This window comes from Dendropsophus ebraccatus, chromosome 3 (assembly GCF_027789765.1).
Source record: "Dendropsophus ebraccatus isolate aDenEbr1 chromosome 3, aDenEbr1.pat, whole genome shotgun sequence".
NCBI classification, from domain to species: domain Eukaryota; kingdom Metazoa; phylum Chordata; class Amphibia; order Anura; family Hylidae; genus Dendropsophus; species Dendropsophus ebraccatus.
In genome coordinates, this window is record NC_091456.1 from 75,506,253 (window position 1) to 75,523,902 (window position 17,650).

General features: G+C 42.4%; 1 protein-coding gene across 7 annotated transcripts in view; it reads right to left on the minus strand.

The window, feature by feature from the left end:
* Nucleotides 1–1,132: 1,132 nt before the first annotated feature.
* The window catches only part of LOC138787149 (uncharacterized), a 59,938-nt gene continuing 43,420 nt past the window's right edge, over nt 1,133–17,650 (minus strand). For 2 of the 7 annotated variants that reach the window (XM_069964308.1, XM_069964301.1), the window contains one exon: nt 1,133–2,873. In XM_069964308.1, the coding sequence (XP_069820409.1) occupies nt 1,594–2,853 (1,260 nt within the window). In that variant the 5' untranslated portion in view covers nt 2,854–2,873 and the 3' untranslated portion in view covers nt 1,133–1,593. Of the gene's footprint in view, nt 2,874–6,302; nt 6,359–9,466; nt 9,672–11,477; nt 11,613–17,650 lie in introns of all 7 variants that reach the window. The other 5 variants (XM_069964303.1, XM_069964306.1, XM_069964302.1 and 2 more) reach the window with 5 other exon arrangements.

Consider the following 17,650-nt stretch of genomic DNA (forward strand, 5'->3'; position numbering starts at 1 on the left):
CTTTCATTCATTTTAACTTTTCCATCGCTGTAAACAGACATTAGTCTGTTCACAGCGATGGCGGCGGCCATCTTGAAAATGATGGCATCCGGGGGAAGAGGGTTAGTGATCGCCCTACTGATCTGAGGTCTGGGGGCCACTTATTTCATCTCCCCCCACCGTAGATTCACGGCGGGGGGAGATGAAAGGCGGCGGCGGCACCGGTATTCCCCTTTACCGATGGCCGCTGCTATAACGTTGATAGCGGCGATCGTCGGTATGGGGGGGGGGGGGGGGGCGGGACGGACCCCACACAGTGCCCCAACCCCTGAGCTACCTCCGGTAGCTGGGGGGGATGGGGTGGGGGCCGTCCCGGCCCCGCTATCTTATTCTCTGCCATCGCCGTAAAAAGCTGATGGCAGCAGAATAAGGACCCTTAGTGACCGCAGTAAAAAGCCGTATCGGCGGTCACTAAGGGGTTAAATAACCATATATTAACCCTTTCTAGTGTTTTTATTTGATTACATTAACCGTGCAGGATCAAGAGCATTATATTTAAATAGTTAATAAAATTCCACACGTGGCAATACAAAAAGGATTCCATCATGCCCAACCCCTCTCTCTACTGACATCTGCAAAACCTCAGGAGACCCCCATAAACATTATACCAACAAGTAAACCTGATATAGCTTTGGCCAACATAAGTACCATGTGTGTGAAGACCTTATGGCTATTTTATGTTTCACTTGTAGTTTATGTACCTGCATCTGGTACAGCTGCTTAACCCAGCTATTCTGAATAAGGTAGAGATTAGAGATGAGCAAACCGGGTCGAGTCAATCCGAACCCGAACGTTCGGTATTTGATTAGCGGTGGCTGCTGAACTTGGATAAAGCTCTAAGGTTGTCTGGAAAACATGGATACAGCCAATGACTATATCCATGTTTTCCACATAGCCTTAGGGCTTTATCCAACTTCAGCAGCCACCACTAATCAAATGCCGAAAGTTCGGGTTCAGATGGACTCGAGCATGCTCGAGGTTTGCTCATCTCTAGTAGAGATGCAATATTGGAAACACAACAGCAAGAGTGACTCAGTTAAACAAAGACGCAGACCAACTTTTTTTTTTTTTTTTTTTTTTACTGTAGTGATCATACAGGAAAGTACCAACATCTTCATGGTATTTTCAAAACAATTACAATTTCATGCCGGCATGGACAAGAAAACAAAACAAGGTGTTTTTTAGTTTATGCATATTGTATGCTATAACATATAGCAGATGCAACCGCTTAATCCTATATTCACACAATGTGAATATAAGGGCTAAACAATGACTGTTATTCATGATCATTAATACCGTAGCCCAGAAATGCAACTGCTTTATTCCTAGATTCTCTGCTCATCAGTGGCCTTCACTGTGGGAGTGGTAATGAAATTGTGTTAACCTTCTACTATGAAGGACCATTGAACTTAATACATTTTCCTTTATAACAGGCAGTTGCAACTGAAGGAAAAGAAAAATGAAAAGAAAAAGAACAAAAACCTTTTCTGTCCTTTTCTGATATATAAAGAAGCTTTGTTAATCTGCATGTATAAAGTCTGTACAAATTCTCAGCTAGTGCTTTGGGAAGAGTTTCTGTACAACTTTATCAACTTCGAGAATTAAAGACACATTGTATCTTAAGATTATGTTATCCTTGATCAGGTCCTTGTCTGGAATCTTCTTGTTTCTTTTTCTCTTACAGTGAAATAGAATAGCATCTTTACTTGAAACCTCAGTAATCTGTCCCTCAGCCTTTAATACTGTATGGATTAATGTTTGAATGACTTTTCGTGGATTTATAATCATTTTCCGTGGCTTGATGGACATGTGATCACTAGGTTCTCTATAGGGATGTTGAAGTAGATTTATCCCTGGAATGTGATTCCAATGGTTGAATCCAGGTGCATTGACTGTTGTTGGAAAGGCATGATTTTCAAAACGGAAGACACTTGTTTTAGGATATTGCTTTTGAAGACTCTTCATTAGAGATGACCAGTCCCAGTGCCTTACTGGAAGAATAATCTCATCAATGTCATTTAGCAGAACAAACTTACTTTTATACATGTTTCTATATATGCAGTCATTTAAAGATGCAACTTGTCCATAGTAGCCAATGTCACTCTCAAGGCCTTCATCATATTTCCATTTTTTGGAAGTCCTCAGAAACTTGTCGATTGGCCAGGGTATTACATCTACAACACCTTCTTGAATGTAATGTCTCAAAACCTTGTCCACGTTTTCATGGCAGCTGTTGTTATAGATGGTGACTCTGGAGGCTCCTAGTAATTTATACATTTCAATTGCCTGAATCACCTGTAAAACATTATTATACTGCCCATATAAGGCAGAGATACAAACTGTAAAATTGGCAGAAAATGATTTTATAGGCTCTTTTGTAATCTTAAACACTGGAATTTGTTCTTTGTCATTTGAGCTGTTTGTATGGACAGACATGTAGACACGATCACATTCAGGTGGGCTTTTACACAGGATGTTTGCTGTCTCGTAAGGGAATCCAAAGTTATCCCTAACAATATCAATTTTGGCTTTAATATTTGAAAAGACATTTTGCTTACAATGAAACAAGCAGTAAAGGTCATTTACTGTTTTATGAACTATAGCAAGCGTTCGCACCAAGTTGGTTTCTCTGGGATCATAATGGGTAGAGATTATGAAGGTCTTGTTATCCTCTAATGCAATGAAGGGGCCGGTTACAACGTTGGGATAAAAGTTTACTTTAAGATCTTTTGGTCGTTGTTTGTGTAATAGGAAGATAAAAATGAATCCAAAAACATTGAATGCGATGAACAGGTATTTTGTTATGCAGGACATCTCTCAACCACAAGGACAGGCTAAAAAGAAAACACAATATTTAAGAAAGTAAATTAAAACAATAAACTATAACCATAAGCATGACAAACATTGGATTTCAGAAACAAATTAGAATCAAGATAGAATTTTCTGAATTGTCATAATCGGCTCTCCAAATAAAACTAAAAAGCACATCTAAAAAGAGGGTAGATTTCTGGGTCTAAACCCAAAAGGGAAAATTACATATTGGAATATCCCAGCAAGTAATAGGATATGTACCTTAAGGCTATCTCCAAAACATGGCTACCATCTTGAAAGCCGCTATATGGATCAAGGGCACTCTAATTGAGATGGTCATGTAGCATATGAAAGACTAGCAGAATTTTTTTTATGGTGTATATAGACAGACTGATTTATGAAGCAAAAGCGAACAGGTCATAAAGGTAAGACATTTCTCCTCTTTTGAAATCCATTCCTGGCTTGGTCTTCAAAAATTTGTCAAATGAGTCAGTCAGAAATTGATTGCAACAATGTGATTTGCAATCTCTCGTGATTCAAAAATATAACCACCAGGAACATTGCTTGTAGTGTAGTCTATGGTGCTGAAAACAGAGATGAAGCTGAACACAAAGCAACGTTCTGTGTTGATAACTTTTGAAAGACAAAATATTCCAAATTCTTTTTAGCTTTGCAATTCATTTCTGAAACAATTCTTGTCTTCCTCAATATGCTACATGACCACCTTCGCATTGAAAAAAAAAACTTGTCCTTGATCCAATATGGCTTCTTAAGTAAAAAAAAAAAAAATGCAACAAAAAAGAATCAGTATACATCTAATAAAATAAAATGGCTAACACTAATCCCCCCCAATATAACTCATTAGCAAGAGCAAGAGCAGGGTACCAGAAGTCTTGGAGCGTCAAATTTGGCACTCCTGGACTGGGTGGTAGCAGGCTAGTATAAGGCTGGGGAGGGGGAAAAAATGGCCCTTCTAATTTAATAGTCTGGGTGATTACACACAAGGCGATACCAAATGTCTATCTATTGATGGGAAAAGGGGGTAAACTGAACTTTAATTAGGGGAGGGAATTTACTAAAGATGTATTTTTTTTACATTAACTAGAAGTCCCCCTCTCTCATAGAGATCAATGCTGTGTATATGTACAGCAGTGACCCATGAGATCAGTGATGTATTGCTCTGGGCTGCTGCAGCCCAGAGCTATGGATTGCCAAGCCGGGATCAGCGTTAGTGCAATTGGAATTGATCTCATGGTGGTGGGGGAATCCAACCCACTAGACACCAGTGGGCGGCACATACAAAGTAAGTCAGATCTGCATCTTAATGTGTCAAATCTTCAATAACAGTTCTCTCCCGTTCACCCCATAGACAGAAATTTTCTCTATGTAGAGGAGTATGGGACATTCACACATCAGCAAAATGCTATTTGTGCACGGGCAATATTCTTGGGAACAGACCTCGGAGCTCTGACAGTTTTAGGCTGGGTTCACACTACGTATATTTCAGTCAGTATTGTGGTCCTCATATTGCAACCAAAACCAGGAGTGGATTGAAAACACAGAAAGGCTCTGTCCACACAATGTTGAAATTGAGTGGATGGCCGCCATTTAATGGCAAATATTTGCTGTTATTTTAAAACAACGGCTGTTATATTGAAATAATGGCAGTTATTTACTGTTATATGGCGGCCATCCACTCAATTTCAACATTGTGTGAACAGATCCTTTCTGTGTTTTCAATCCACTCCTGGTTTTGGTTGCAATATGAGGACCACAATACTGACTGAAATATATATAGTGTGAACGCAGCCCAAATGTTTATAAAATCGTACTGACACAGCCGCATACCATAAAATCTATACTGACAACTGACTGCTCTCCTCTCACCGTGAGTAGTAGGTTTGGATGCCAGAAGTAATGAGTGTAGTTGGGGGGGGGGGGGTTAAATTTTGGGATCTCTGCTGGGCACTTCTCTAGCCTTGACATGCTGCCTCACTTCTAATTCAAGAAAATGTCTTGATCAACCTGTGCCCTTCCCCCTCAATATGCAAAAGGTCAATAAGGATGCCATATTTTCACTTATAAGTGAATACATTAAGATCATGGAGTTCAGACATGCAGCCATACACATCTTTCCATTATTTATTCCCATCAATAAAATACCCTGTATTCATCAAATATACCACAAGGCCCATATTCCTTACAGGTCCCCAAAAGCCATTTGTTTTTTTTTGGGTGGCTAGGAGGGGTCATTCCCATTACATTTGCATCTTTCTCTGGCACAGATATGTAAGTAAAATGGGATACCGACATATCCATTCATGGACAGTCATTGTCCCAGTTAATTTTATTGGAGTAATCTACTGTTATCCATGTTTTTGAGTTTTAGACAAAACTCATACTAAGAAAATTAACCTAACGGTTACTAGCTGACCATGTTCAGTCCACACTAGTCTATACACAGATACATCAGCACTCTATCCAAAAAAAATCCCACATGGTATCATAAAGGATACATAAAGGAGTGGTCCCACCACCAGGACGACCAATGGTGTCAGCCATCAATTCGATAACTGAACCTTTATCAAAATACTAAAAGGTACCTTCACTGTTAAAGTATACTAACAATTATCTTGTGGAGGCTGTTGAATGTCATCTGGACTCTGTACAATTGATGTAGAGAGTCTCTGCACTAAAATACTGCATGAACTGTATCCACAATACGACGTCTATTCCAAAATTCCCCCCCCCCCCAAAAAAAAAATAGCTAAACTGCCAACTTTGTAGACTTTGGGGGAGATTTATCAAAGGGTGTAAAATTTAGACTAGTGCAAACTGCCCACAGCAACCAATCACAGCTCAGCTTTAGGCAGTGCTGAAAGGAAAGCTGAGCTGTGATTGGTTGCTGTCGGCAGTTTGCACTAGTCTAAATTTTACACCCTTTGATAAATCTCCCCCTTTGTGTGTGATTCTCTCCTATTTATCTGATACCTACAGCACAAAGGTACAGTGATGGGTATGCCCAACGATCGTACCTTCACTAATCTATATCTTACAGCTCTAGAAAAAGATATGATCTTCATCGTTGAACCCCCATGCTAGTTCTATATGCCGGTATTTTCGCTACGTCAATTACGTCTTTTATCATATGGAATAGTAAAACGGAAGCATTTCAGGAATTTGTGTTATATTTAAATTCTAATAACATGAACATGAAATTTACCTACAAGACTGACAAACGCCAGATAGAATTCCTTGATGTACTCGTCACCCCGGAAGAGGGAAGGATAAGCACTACAAGCTACCTCAAACCCACCGCGTCAAACGCCTTCTTGCACTAAGTTACCCTCCACATGATACCAAAAAAGTTGTTCCCCTATAGCCAATATCTCCAACTCAGAAGAATTAAATGATAGTGAGGAAATGTATAAAGAACAAGCAGAACAACATACTAAAAGACTTGAGAAGCTATCCAAGGAAAGAATTGGAGTCAGCATGCAGTAGGGCCCTGAAACAAAAAACAAAGTATTTTTGCTTTTTCATTTAAATTTAGTCTAATGGCGGAAGTGATACACAAAGCAAAACATAAAAATTTAGGATCTGATAAAAGTGGACCCCATTCTAAAAGAATGCCTTAAAGATAAACCAGGAAACACAGAAAAACCCAGCAGAGGCCATCTGGGACAGGGATACCCTTCATGTGAGCCAGGGTATTCCTGTCCCAGATGGCCTCTGCTGGTTTTTCTGTGTTTCCTAATTGCCTCATTCCTCGGTTTGGCCGTGTATGACCCGGAGCTGGCAGCAGGGCTATTTCAGCGATTAATAGAGTTGTGCCTATTGTTTGCACAACTCATACAGGTGAGCGTACACGTTCACCTTATCCTTGCTCCCTTTGCTTTACACGTATTATTGCACTAGAAGGCGCCCCTTTTCTCCTTTCTCTTAAAGATAAACCAGTTATTTCCTTCAGAAGCTGCAAGAACTTCAAAGATCAACTAGTGAGAAGCGAATAAAAAGATATAGCTCCAGCTCAATTGTCTAGGGAAAACCGCACCACAAGGTAACCATAAGTGTGGTAGTTGCTTTTGGTGGAGGTTTTTCCTCCAGTGGTGCTTTTTTTTAAAAAAACTATACATCCGGTAAATAAAAGATTCAGTAAAAACATAAGGTCAGTCTGAACTGGGAAAGGTGTGCCTCGGTTGATTCAGCATATAAGAGAGAAGCACAACGGTGACAAATGTCTTGGGCCTTAAGAGCATTAGACTGTTTAGTGACAGGGATAATAAAACACTACTAGAGGCCAAGATAATACTGGCCCCAAATGCGCATGGTCCGGCTAGACTGATAAACAGGATAGAGTTAAATATGTTCCTGTAAAGGAATTCGAGAAGATGGTCTCCAGCTCCAGTTAAATAAAATCTATTCCTTTATTTCAGCATTTAAAATCTGTACAACAGTACAAAGGTAACGCCAACGTGTTTCAGATAAACTTCCTTAATCATGGCATATCATACATGTGATGTGCACTGCCACATATATGGGGAGTTGGCGCGACTTTATTCTCCGAGCATCAGGTTGGATGGTGCTTGGCACTTAAAGACACAGGGTGAGCTCATAATCTTTCCTTTTATATACGCATATGTTCCTGTAATGTCTTTCTGTGCAACAGAATAGAAACTCATTAGGAGTAATTCATTGGTTATTTAAAGTCTATATGCTTGTATAGCTGATATAGATTACGTAGACCTTATACCCCACAGAAAAAGCTTATGACCATAGGTCCTTAAGGGGTAAGCTTATTGCATTTTGTCTAAAAGGCAGCTTGTTCAATCAAAAAGTAAAACAAAAATGCAAACGTTTCAAATAAGAATGTATTGAGACTGAGGCTTGTGTATAGTCTATTACATTCAGCATTATTAGCAAACGTGTGATATCTCCCATCTTAGAAAGGGGTTATCCAGGATGAGAAAACTATAGCCAGTTTTTAAAAATAGCACCACACCTGTCCTCAGGTTGTATATTAGTATCCAGATGACACAGCAGTACATACTTACCTAGTGCGCTGCTGCTGTGATCCAGGATCCAGTTCTCTGGCTGTCCTGTCTCACTTCTGTGTCTTCATGCCCTGCCTACTCTGGCTGTCAGGAGGCAGCAGTCTGAAGATGCAGCAGCTGGGCAGGTGAGCCAGAGAACAGGATGCCAGATCACTGCAGCAGCACACTATATAAGGATGTAGTGCTAATAGCATATCAGTACAGTCTTGATGGTTATTGGCCTCACATGCCCTGGTTACACAGGGAGATGTGTGGTTAATAATGATAAATTTTGAAGTCTGCTGTAAGGGTCCATTATTACACACATCTGACAGATTTTTGAAGCCAAAGCCAGGAACAGATTACAGTGGTCCCTCAAGTGTACAATATTTTCAACAACCAAATGTTCCTTTCTGGACCACCATAATTTGAGACCAGATTCAACTAACAGTGTGAATATATGACACATAAATAACTAGATAAACCAATAAAAGTGGCCATTTTACTGGTAAAAACCCAGTATTACTTAAAGAGAACCTATCACCTAAAAATCACTGTCCCTATTATTAAAGGTCCTCTCTCCCTAAGTCTTTCTTTTCCTAATCCTCTTCTTCGGTGTAGTAATGCCGGGGCGCTGCCATCTTGATGACGTCACGCTGGAACGCACGTGCGTTCCAGCGTGACGTCATCAAGATGGCGGCGGCCGGCATTACTGCACCGCTACGAAGGAGTAGGTAAAGTATAAGATACAGACTGCAAATGCAGTCTATCTTTATGAAGTCTATTTATGAAGATACAGACTGCATTTGCATTTGCTGGAACGCAAGTGACGTATTCGAGATGGCGGAGGCCGGCCTTGCTGTACCGAACAAGAGGATGAGGTAAAGTATAAGATACAGACTGCAAAGGCAGTCTGTATCTTCATTTTGTCTATTTATGAAGATACAGACTGCCTTTGCAATCTGTATCTTATACTTTACCCAATCCTCTTGTCCGCTGCCGGGCGCCACCGGCATTGCTGCCGCTCTGCATGACGGGAGCTTCCTGTCTCGCACCGGCTCTTTTGAAAAGAGCCGGCGCAAGACAGGAAACTAAAGTGTGTATATCTCAAAAACACAGCTATAAAAATAATTAAGTGTATTTGCAAATATTAATAAAATTTTAATTTACAGCTAATTAGCAAAAAAAACATTTTTTAATTTTGGCCATGATTGGTTCTCTTTAAGTGCATGTGCTGATTGGCTGTCTAGTAGCGCCTCTCTACAGTACAATTTGATACTACAGGTCTTGTACTGTAAGTGGGACCCCTGAAATATTGCACCAGCAAAACAGTAACACTCTGTTAATTCAGAAACGGCATGCCATAGCCTCCTCAGCCACTAAACCAATGACATACAGTTGCTTTTTGTCTGTTTTATCAGAGAATATGAATGATAACACAAACACTTTTTACCACTCATGGTTAGTGGTTGGGTGAAGCAATTTATTGTCAAACTACTGTGTTTTCTCTTTTTAAATCATAATGACAACCAAAAACATACAAATGACCCTGATGAAAAGTTTACATTCCCCAGTTCTTTTACCGTGTATTGCCCCCTCTAACATCAATGACAGCTTGAAGTCTTTTGTGGTAGTTGTGGACAAGGCTCTTCATTTTCTTAGATGGTAAAGCCTCCAGCTCCTGGGATGTCCTGCACGAACTTCGCATTTGAGATCTTCCAGGAGTGGCTCAATGATATTGAGGTCAGGAAACTGAGATGGCCGCTCGAGAACCTTCACTTTGTTCTGCTGTAGCCAATGACAGGTCAACAAGAAAGCAAAAATTCTGCCAGGGTACGTAAAAAGCACAAATTTTACTGCCATACAGTGATTAACTAGCTATCATCTCCGTATTGTTACTGAACAAATCCCTCAGAACAGATAAATTCACTGCGTCATGACTTATCTCTCAACAATAACTCAGTAATACCACTATAGCAGTCCACAATCCAAAGACCAATATGCTTCCCATAAAGTAACCATGAGTTTTTCTTTACCTACCACTAATGTCTAGGGTAGCGGAGAAGGGACAGGAACAAGACAGATTGAGGGCGTTACATGCCAGTAACATGGGGGGGGGGGGGGGTTGGGGCATATAATAACAGCATATCACAGAAACCGAAAAAACGACATTCAGGTGACATCTTCTTTGATCTGAGGGGTCACTTTCCCTTTTCATTTCCATCCGACCCAGGCCTCCATGATAATTTCTTCCAGCTATAATTCCACTCTTCACAACCTGCCAGATAAACATTTTACACCACACTTTACCTTCAACTTCCTTGCCTTTTTCCAACCTATAGGGTCCCATACCATAGTTGTTTCACTGTTTAGTGTCATGCGCCATGAAGGGAGTAGGTATGTGTATGTGGGATCCCCCATATACTAATAAGGTCCCCTTCTATGACCCCCCATATAGTAATTAGAGGTGAGTGAAGCAGCCAAAAATTTTGTTTCGCGAGGTTCACAAATTTTTGGTCAAACTTGTTAAGATTCGTAAATCGAATTCTAACAAATTTCACTAAAACAGCCAAAACTATAGTAGCTACAATACTGGGACTATTACAGAATGATTTGTTAACACGTGTCCTTGTAAACATGTCAAATTGGAAAATCACAACTAAAAAAAAGTCAGCGACTCAATCATTCAATTTCAGCCATGGACAGCAGTGAACCATGGTGGCATTAAAATATATAAACTTTCTAATAAACCATTTAACACATTCAAATCCCCCTTCAAGTACTCTTTCAACCTTTGTATCCCCATTTAGTTTAAGTGGCACCAATATATGTGCCAATTTCTTTTTGATTTCAATTGTTTTTTTATTTTATTTTATTGTAGATGTAGAGTGACCCATTATTAATGAAAATGAATTTTTAGAACACAGTAGGAGTGTGACCACTGATTATGTAAAGCGCACGCTCAATTTATTGATCCCAGTATATTGGTATAACTCAATAGGAGTTTATAATTTACAGTGCCCAGTGAGTAAATAATATGGACAGTGTTTTTACTGGTCCCAGTGAATTACTATAGCTACTTAGTAAACACTTGGTTGACAGCTCCATCAATTATATCCCCCACAATCAGCCGCCCTCCTATCCTCTGTTTCCCTTTATTACTCTGTTAGAGTATGTGCACATTACAAATCTGCACAGATAACTTCCCACATCAATTCTTTTGGCGGAGAGCCGAATCTGCCTAAGCATAGAATGGAGTCTTTGGGACAGTCGGAGATTCAAGATCCGCATTAAGTTATCCACGCAGATTCCGTAGTGTGCACGGTTACCTGAGTTTATAGATGTTTGTATTAATTTGCTGATGCACATGGATATCCACAACTATATCTGGATAATAGGGATTCAGAACTGAGCTCCAATCAACTTTAATTATGTCACTCAAATGTTTTACATGGCACGGTACATAAGTCTATGCCTCCTTATAAGTTTCCTACTCCAAGCATGCATTAAAAGTCCCCAACAATACACTAAACTAGCAGCAATATACATACATAAACACGTGCACAATAGTTATAAGAATATGATCATATATACCGGCCAGCAGTCCTTCTGTCTACACAACTGTGTGGTTCTTCCTCTTGATGGTTCCCTGATGTATATCATCATCTCTCTTGGCCCACTTCTTATACACCTTTCACTATAGTGTGGCTGGTCCTGACTGGTCATATCCTATAATGATTGCGTTTCTTTAGAAATGTGTGTATGTCCAATAAGAGAAGTCTGGATATGACATCCACCATTCTGGTATTTAGGGCTGTCCCCAAGCTAATACCGACAATCATGATATATGTTCCTGGGCAGGTACACAAAGGAGCTGGTCTGGTGGGTGATCGCAATCAGCTCATTGTGAATCCATCACAACTACCTGACACATCCAACACCATACCTGGGATACACAAACACTGCCAAATCTAGGTATTATATTAACTACCCACTATAAGAAGAATCACATACACATATTACCATTTAATCCCATATTTCCCTTATTATGGGTTACATCTGCTTCTCCTTACGACATATCTATATATACATAATCTGCACAATGTTTGAGTATCCCTGATAATTTTATACAACTTTTTCATATCAATACCCTAAACCAGTATTTCTTGCATTTTTTCTCCTAGGGCAGGGGTCCTCAACTGGCGGACCGCGGTCCGAACCCGGACCGCGGAGGCCAGCTGTCCGGACCCCTGGTTAGACCTCCTAACCGCCCCGGATCCGGTCCGTCCCGCTCCCCACCGCTCTGCCTCCCGCCCCATAGGCGTACTGTCCTTAGATTGCAGTACGCCTGTGGGGCTGGGGGCAGTGTCGGTCCGGCCCCCGGCTGATACGCGCTCTCTGGGGATGTCCCGGGGATTCCCCAGCAGAGCGCGCACCACAGACCTCAGTGTACGCTGCCGGCCTGTCCTTCCCGGAAGTGCAGGCCGGCGGCGTACGCTGAGGTCACTGATGCGCGCTCTGCTGGGGAATCCCCGGGACATCCCTACAGAGCGCGTATCAGCCGGGGGCCGGACCGACGGGAAGAGAAGAAGACAGTCGCAGCGGGGAACGAGGTGCTAGGTGAGTTGTTTTTGTTATTTTTTGTTTTTGTTTTTGTTTTTGTTTTTATTTATTTTTTCTGTCTGGGGGGCATCTACAAGGGGAGAGCGCACAGGTGGACTATATACTACAGGGGGGACCTCACAGGGGGCTATATACTACTGAGGGGGCTATATACTACTGGGGGGAGCGCACAGGGGGCTATATACTACAGGGGGGACTTCACAGGGGGCTATATACTACTGAGGGGGCTATATACTACTGGGGAGAGCGCACAGGGGGCTATATACTACAGGGGGGACCTCACAGGGGGCTATATACTACTGGGGGGAGCGCACAGGGGGTTATATACTACAGGGGGACCTCACAGGGGGCTATATACTACAGGGGGAAAGCACAAGGGGGGCTATATACTACTGGGGGGGACCTCACAGGGGGCTATATACTACTGGGGGGAGAGCACAGGGGCGCTATATACTACTGGGGGGAGCTCACAGGGGGCTATATACTACAGGGGGACAGCGCACGGGGGGGCTATATACTACAGGGGGAGCTCACAGGGGGCTATATACTACAGGGGGAGCTCACAGGGGGCTATATAATACAGGGGGGAGCTCACAGGGGGGCTATATACTACAGGGGGAGCTCACAGGGGGCTATATACTACAGGGGGAGCTCACAGGGGGCTATATACTACTGGGGGACAGTGCACAGGGGGCCATATACTACAGGGGGAGAGCGCACAGGGGGGCTATATACTACTGGGGGGAGCTCACAGGGGGCTATATTCTACAGGGGGAGAGCGCACGGGGAGGCTATATACTACTGGGGGGAGCTCACAGGGGGCTATATACTACAGAGGGAGAGCGCACAGGGGGGACTATACACTACTGGGGGAGCAACAGGGGGGCTATATACTACCAGGGCAGTCACCCCCTTTGTACCTAATATCAAAGGGCTGGTGAGAGAGAAAAAAATGCCAGTTTTCCCACTAATAAGCAGCAATTCTGTATATAAATAGTTGAACCTTGCTATTGCTGGACCTTCAGGGCCGATGGTTGTCTCCCACAGATTGCAGCCACCAAGAGACTCGGCACACAGTGATTTATTAAATCCACTCAGAAACTACAACTCCCAGCATACCCTGAGAGCTTTATAAATAGAGGGTATTCTGAGAGTCTTAGTTCGAGTGAATGTTGTTCACAAGGGATTTGTCACAGATAAAGATGAATCCAGGAAAGGAGCGGGGTCAGCGTGTCGTGTCTCACTGGTTCTATATTGGTGGGCCCCAAGGATCATTTCCTCTGGAGGGCCTCAAGTACCCCAGTCTGACACTGGACAGAAGCGGTCCCCAAACTAAGAAGTCCCCGGCCTCCTTCCTTCCTCCATCACGTCTGTTTGATGAGAACAGCTGGCATCAAGCAGAGTGGCACCAAGGGCGGATTAACTTTACCATAGGCCCTGGTAGTATATAGCCCCCCTGTTGCTCCCCCAGTAGTGTATAGTCCCCCCTGTGCGCTGTTCACCAAGCCTGGGCCCCCCAGCAACTCAGGGCCCCGGGCTGCCACCCGAAACGCCCCTATTATAATCCACTACTGAGTGGCACCCAAGTGCCAGGGTATATATCATGCATGTAACCTGCCAGTGCCGCGCCTGAGCATGCAAAGTGCCTAGGGCAGCATGGACTCCAAATATGGGCCTGCTTGGTAGCATAGATCAGATAGGCAAAGCAATAGAGCGTGTCATACAGTCTGTGGTCCTCAGCAAGCAGCTGCCATGTAGGTCTCTCTCCTGCAGGCATCTACTCACACACTCCAGCCCCTGACCTACAGACACCATCGAAGCTCCTGGGGGCCCCCTTAGGGATGAGGGGCCCAGTTTGTGTCACCCCCCACACCCACCAGCCCTGGCCAAAAGGAGTTACTCCTTTGGGAACCAAATGAGGGCAGCTCCACTTTATTTTTCTTTTACATAGAAAGTAATTTAACATTTCCAGTAGCTTTTTCTGACTATTGTAGAAAAGGACTTGCTTTATCCATGAGGCATCTACTTATTCCATTCCTGGCTTTGGCTTAATCTGTGTGTGTAAACGGACCCTAAAGACATGATCACTATCATTTACACAGAAAGATTATCTGACAGATTATCTGCCAAAGATTTGAAGCCAAAGCCAGAAATGGATTTGAAAAGAGAAAAAATCTCAGGCTTTCCTTTATGACCTGATCACTGTTTATAGTCTGTTCCTGGCTTTGGCTTCAAATCTTTGGCAGATAATCTTTCTGTGTAAATGGACACTGATACGTGCCGATTATTTGCCGCAGGAGCCTTTCTTGCAATGAGTCGGCCTGAGCCGCGCTGTAAATAAATACGATCGATAATCGTACGTGTAAACGCTGCGAACAATCAAGCGACGAGCGAGAAATCGTTCATTTTGATCTTTCAACAACTTCTCAAATTGTCGTTGATCGTTCGCAAAAAATTAGCAGATCATTTCATGTAAACAGTTTTTCACCGACTTACCCTATGTCTGAGATGGGCTTAAGCGATCGCAAAACAAATTTTCCGTAGGATATATCGTACCGTCTAAACGCTGATCGTTATGAAAAACACATCGTTATGTCGACATCGTTAATTGTACGATCGGGCGAATTATCGATCTGTGTAAAAGTAGCATTAGACTAGTGCTCATTTAGAGCCTATTACATGGCTTTATATTCATGTGGTCCTAGAAATAATCAGCAGTCAGTCACACATCTATTACATAAGCAGATATTTTGTCACCAGAGTGTTATTTGCTGTCAGCTGACCCTACACTAGGCACCATTTGCCAGATTGGACAGATAGTTGTCCTGTGTAATAGGGCCTTTATATACTGCAGAAGGTCCTCTAACTATTTTTGTTGTTTACTTTTTGATAAGATATATAGGAGGAGATTTATCAAAGGGGTGTAAAGTTAAACTGGCTCAGTTGCCCTAGCAACCAATCAGATTCCACCTTTTATTCTTCACAATTTCTTTGGAAAATGAAAGGGGGAATCTGAGTGGTTGCTAGGGGTACAGTGCTGGCCAAAAGTATTGGCACCCCTGCAATTTTGTCAGATAATACTTAATTTCTTCCAGAAAATGTTTGCAATCACAAATGCTTTGGTATTAATCTTTTTGTTTAATTTGTCTTCAATGGAAAAACCACAATATAGAATTGTCATAAAGCCAAATTGGATATAATTCCACACCAAACATAAAAAGGGGGTGGACAAAAGTATTGGCACCCTTAGAAAAATCATGTGATGCTTCTCTAATTTGTGTAATTACCAGCCGCTGTTACTTACCTGTGGCACATAACAGGTGGTGGCAATAACTAAATCACACTTGCAGCCAGTTGAAATGGATTAAAGTTGACTCAACTCCTGTCCTGTGTCCTTGTGTGTACCACCACATTGAGCATGGAGAAAAGAAAGAAGACCAAAGAACTGTCTGAGGACTTGAGGATCCAAATTATGAGGAAGCATGAGTAAGTTAACATTTGTTATGTTAATGTGTTTTTCCTGAGTCCTATTGGCATCACAATAGATGGGGTGTCTCCGCCCCTGTGAGACCCGCAGGACGAGAGGAAATTTTTATAAAATAAAAGACTCCACCCCTTCTGCCTATAACTATGGTGCAACCCCCTCTACCTGCAGTTCAATGACAAGTACAATACTAATAATACTAATAATAATAATAATACTAATAATAATAATAATAATAATAATAATGGGGGGACTCTTGTGATGCCAATAGGACTCAGGGAAAACACATTAACATAACAAATGTTAACTTCCCTTACGTCCAATTGGCCTCACAATAGATGGGGATTTAGCGAGTAGTACCCCCACCGGGAGGGCCTTCAGACGCTACAGCAGTAAGGACAGAACTGGCAAAGGCCGTCCTATCAGAAAGGAGGGAGTGTAAACGATAGTGCTTAATAAATGTCCCAGGCGTGGACCAGGTAGCGGATTAGCAAATGTTCTCAATTGGAACAGCGCATTTTTCTGCCCATGTTGTTGACACCGCTCTGGTGGAATTAGCTTGAAGGAAAACAGGAACTTGCACTTCAGACAAAGTATAACATGTGCGAATACAGTCGCAAATCCATCTGGAGATGGATGGTTTTGAAGCCTTTCTACCCCTTAACCGTCCATGAAAGAGAACCAAGAGGTTTTCATCCTTTCTGAAATCTTTGGTCCTGGATAGGTATATCTTCAGACATTGTGGTACGTCTAGGGAAGAGTGATCTTCTGAATCCGTAGGGGTCGGTTGGAGGGCTGGAATGACGATGGGCTGGTTCAAGTTTGAAAAAGAAGGAACCTTGGGTCTGAATTGTGGGAGGAATCTTAGAAGAACTCTATCCGGCAGGTAAGTTAGATACGGTTCCAGAGAGCCAAGTGCTTGAAGCTTCCCAACCCTCTTGGCTGTGACTATAGCCAAAAGAAAGGAAATCTTAAGGGTTGCAAACTTGATGTCAACCTCCTCCAATGGTTCAAAGGGATAGGAGCATAACTTTCTAAGAACCAACGATAAATCCCACGGAGAGACTGGTCTGACTAAGGGAGGTCTTAATCTGTCGATGGCTTTAGAAAAATCCTTCACCTGTTGAAACTGCAGTAACTTTTTCCCGAGGAAGACTGAGAGGGCTGCGATCTGTACTCTAAGAGTACTCGGCCTAAGGCCTTTATCGAAGCCGTCCTGTAGAAAATCTAAAACCTGAGGTATGGAAGGAGCATGAGGGTCAATGTTCTTAGAAGATGCCCAATTACAGAAAATCCTCTGGATTCTTGAGTATGACTTATTAGTCTCCTCACTTCTCGAGTGAGAAAGAGTTTGCAAAACTCTCTGCGAGAGTTCTGAGGTTCCTAGTAGGGGCCTGTCAACCTCCATGCTGTCAAGTTGAACGCTTTCAGGTTCTGGCAGCAATGTGATCCCTGGGTTATCAGGTTTGGCCACAGCGGCAGCTTCCAATATATCCCTTGGCTCATTGCTATGAGCAGTGGGAACCAGGCCCTCTTTGGCCAAAATGGTATTATGGCTATGACTGAAGCTTGGTCCTGCCTGATCTTCATCAATACTCGCGGTATCATAGAGACAGGCGGAAAGATGTAAGCCAGGCTGAAATTCCAGGGAACTGTCATG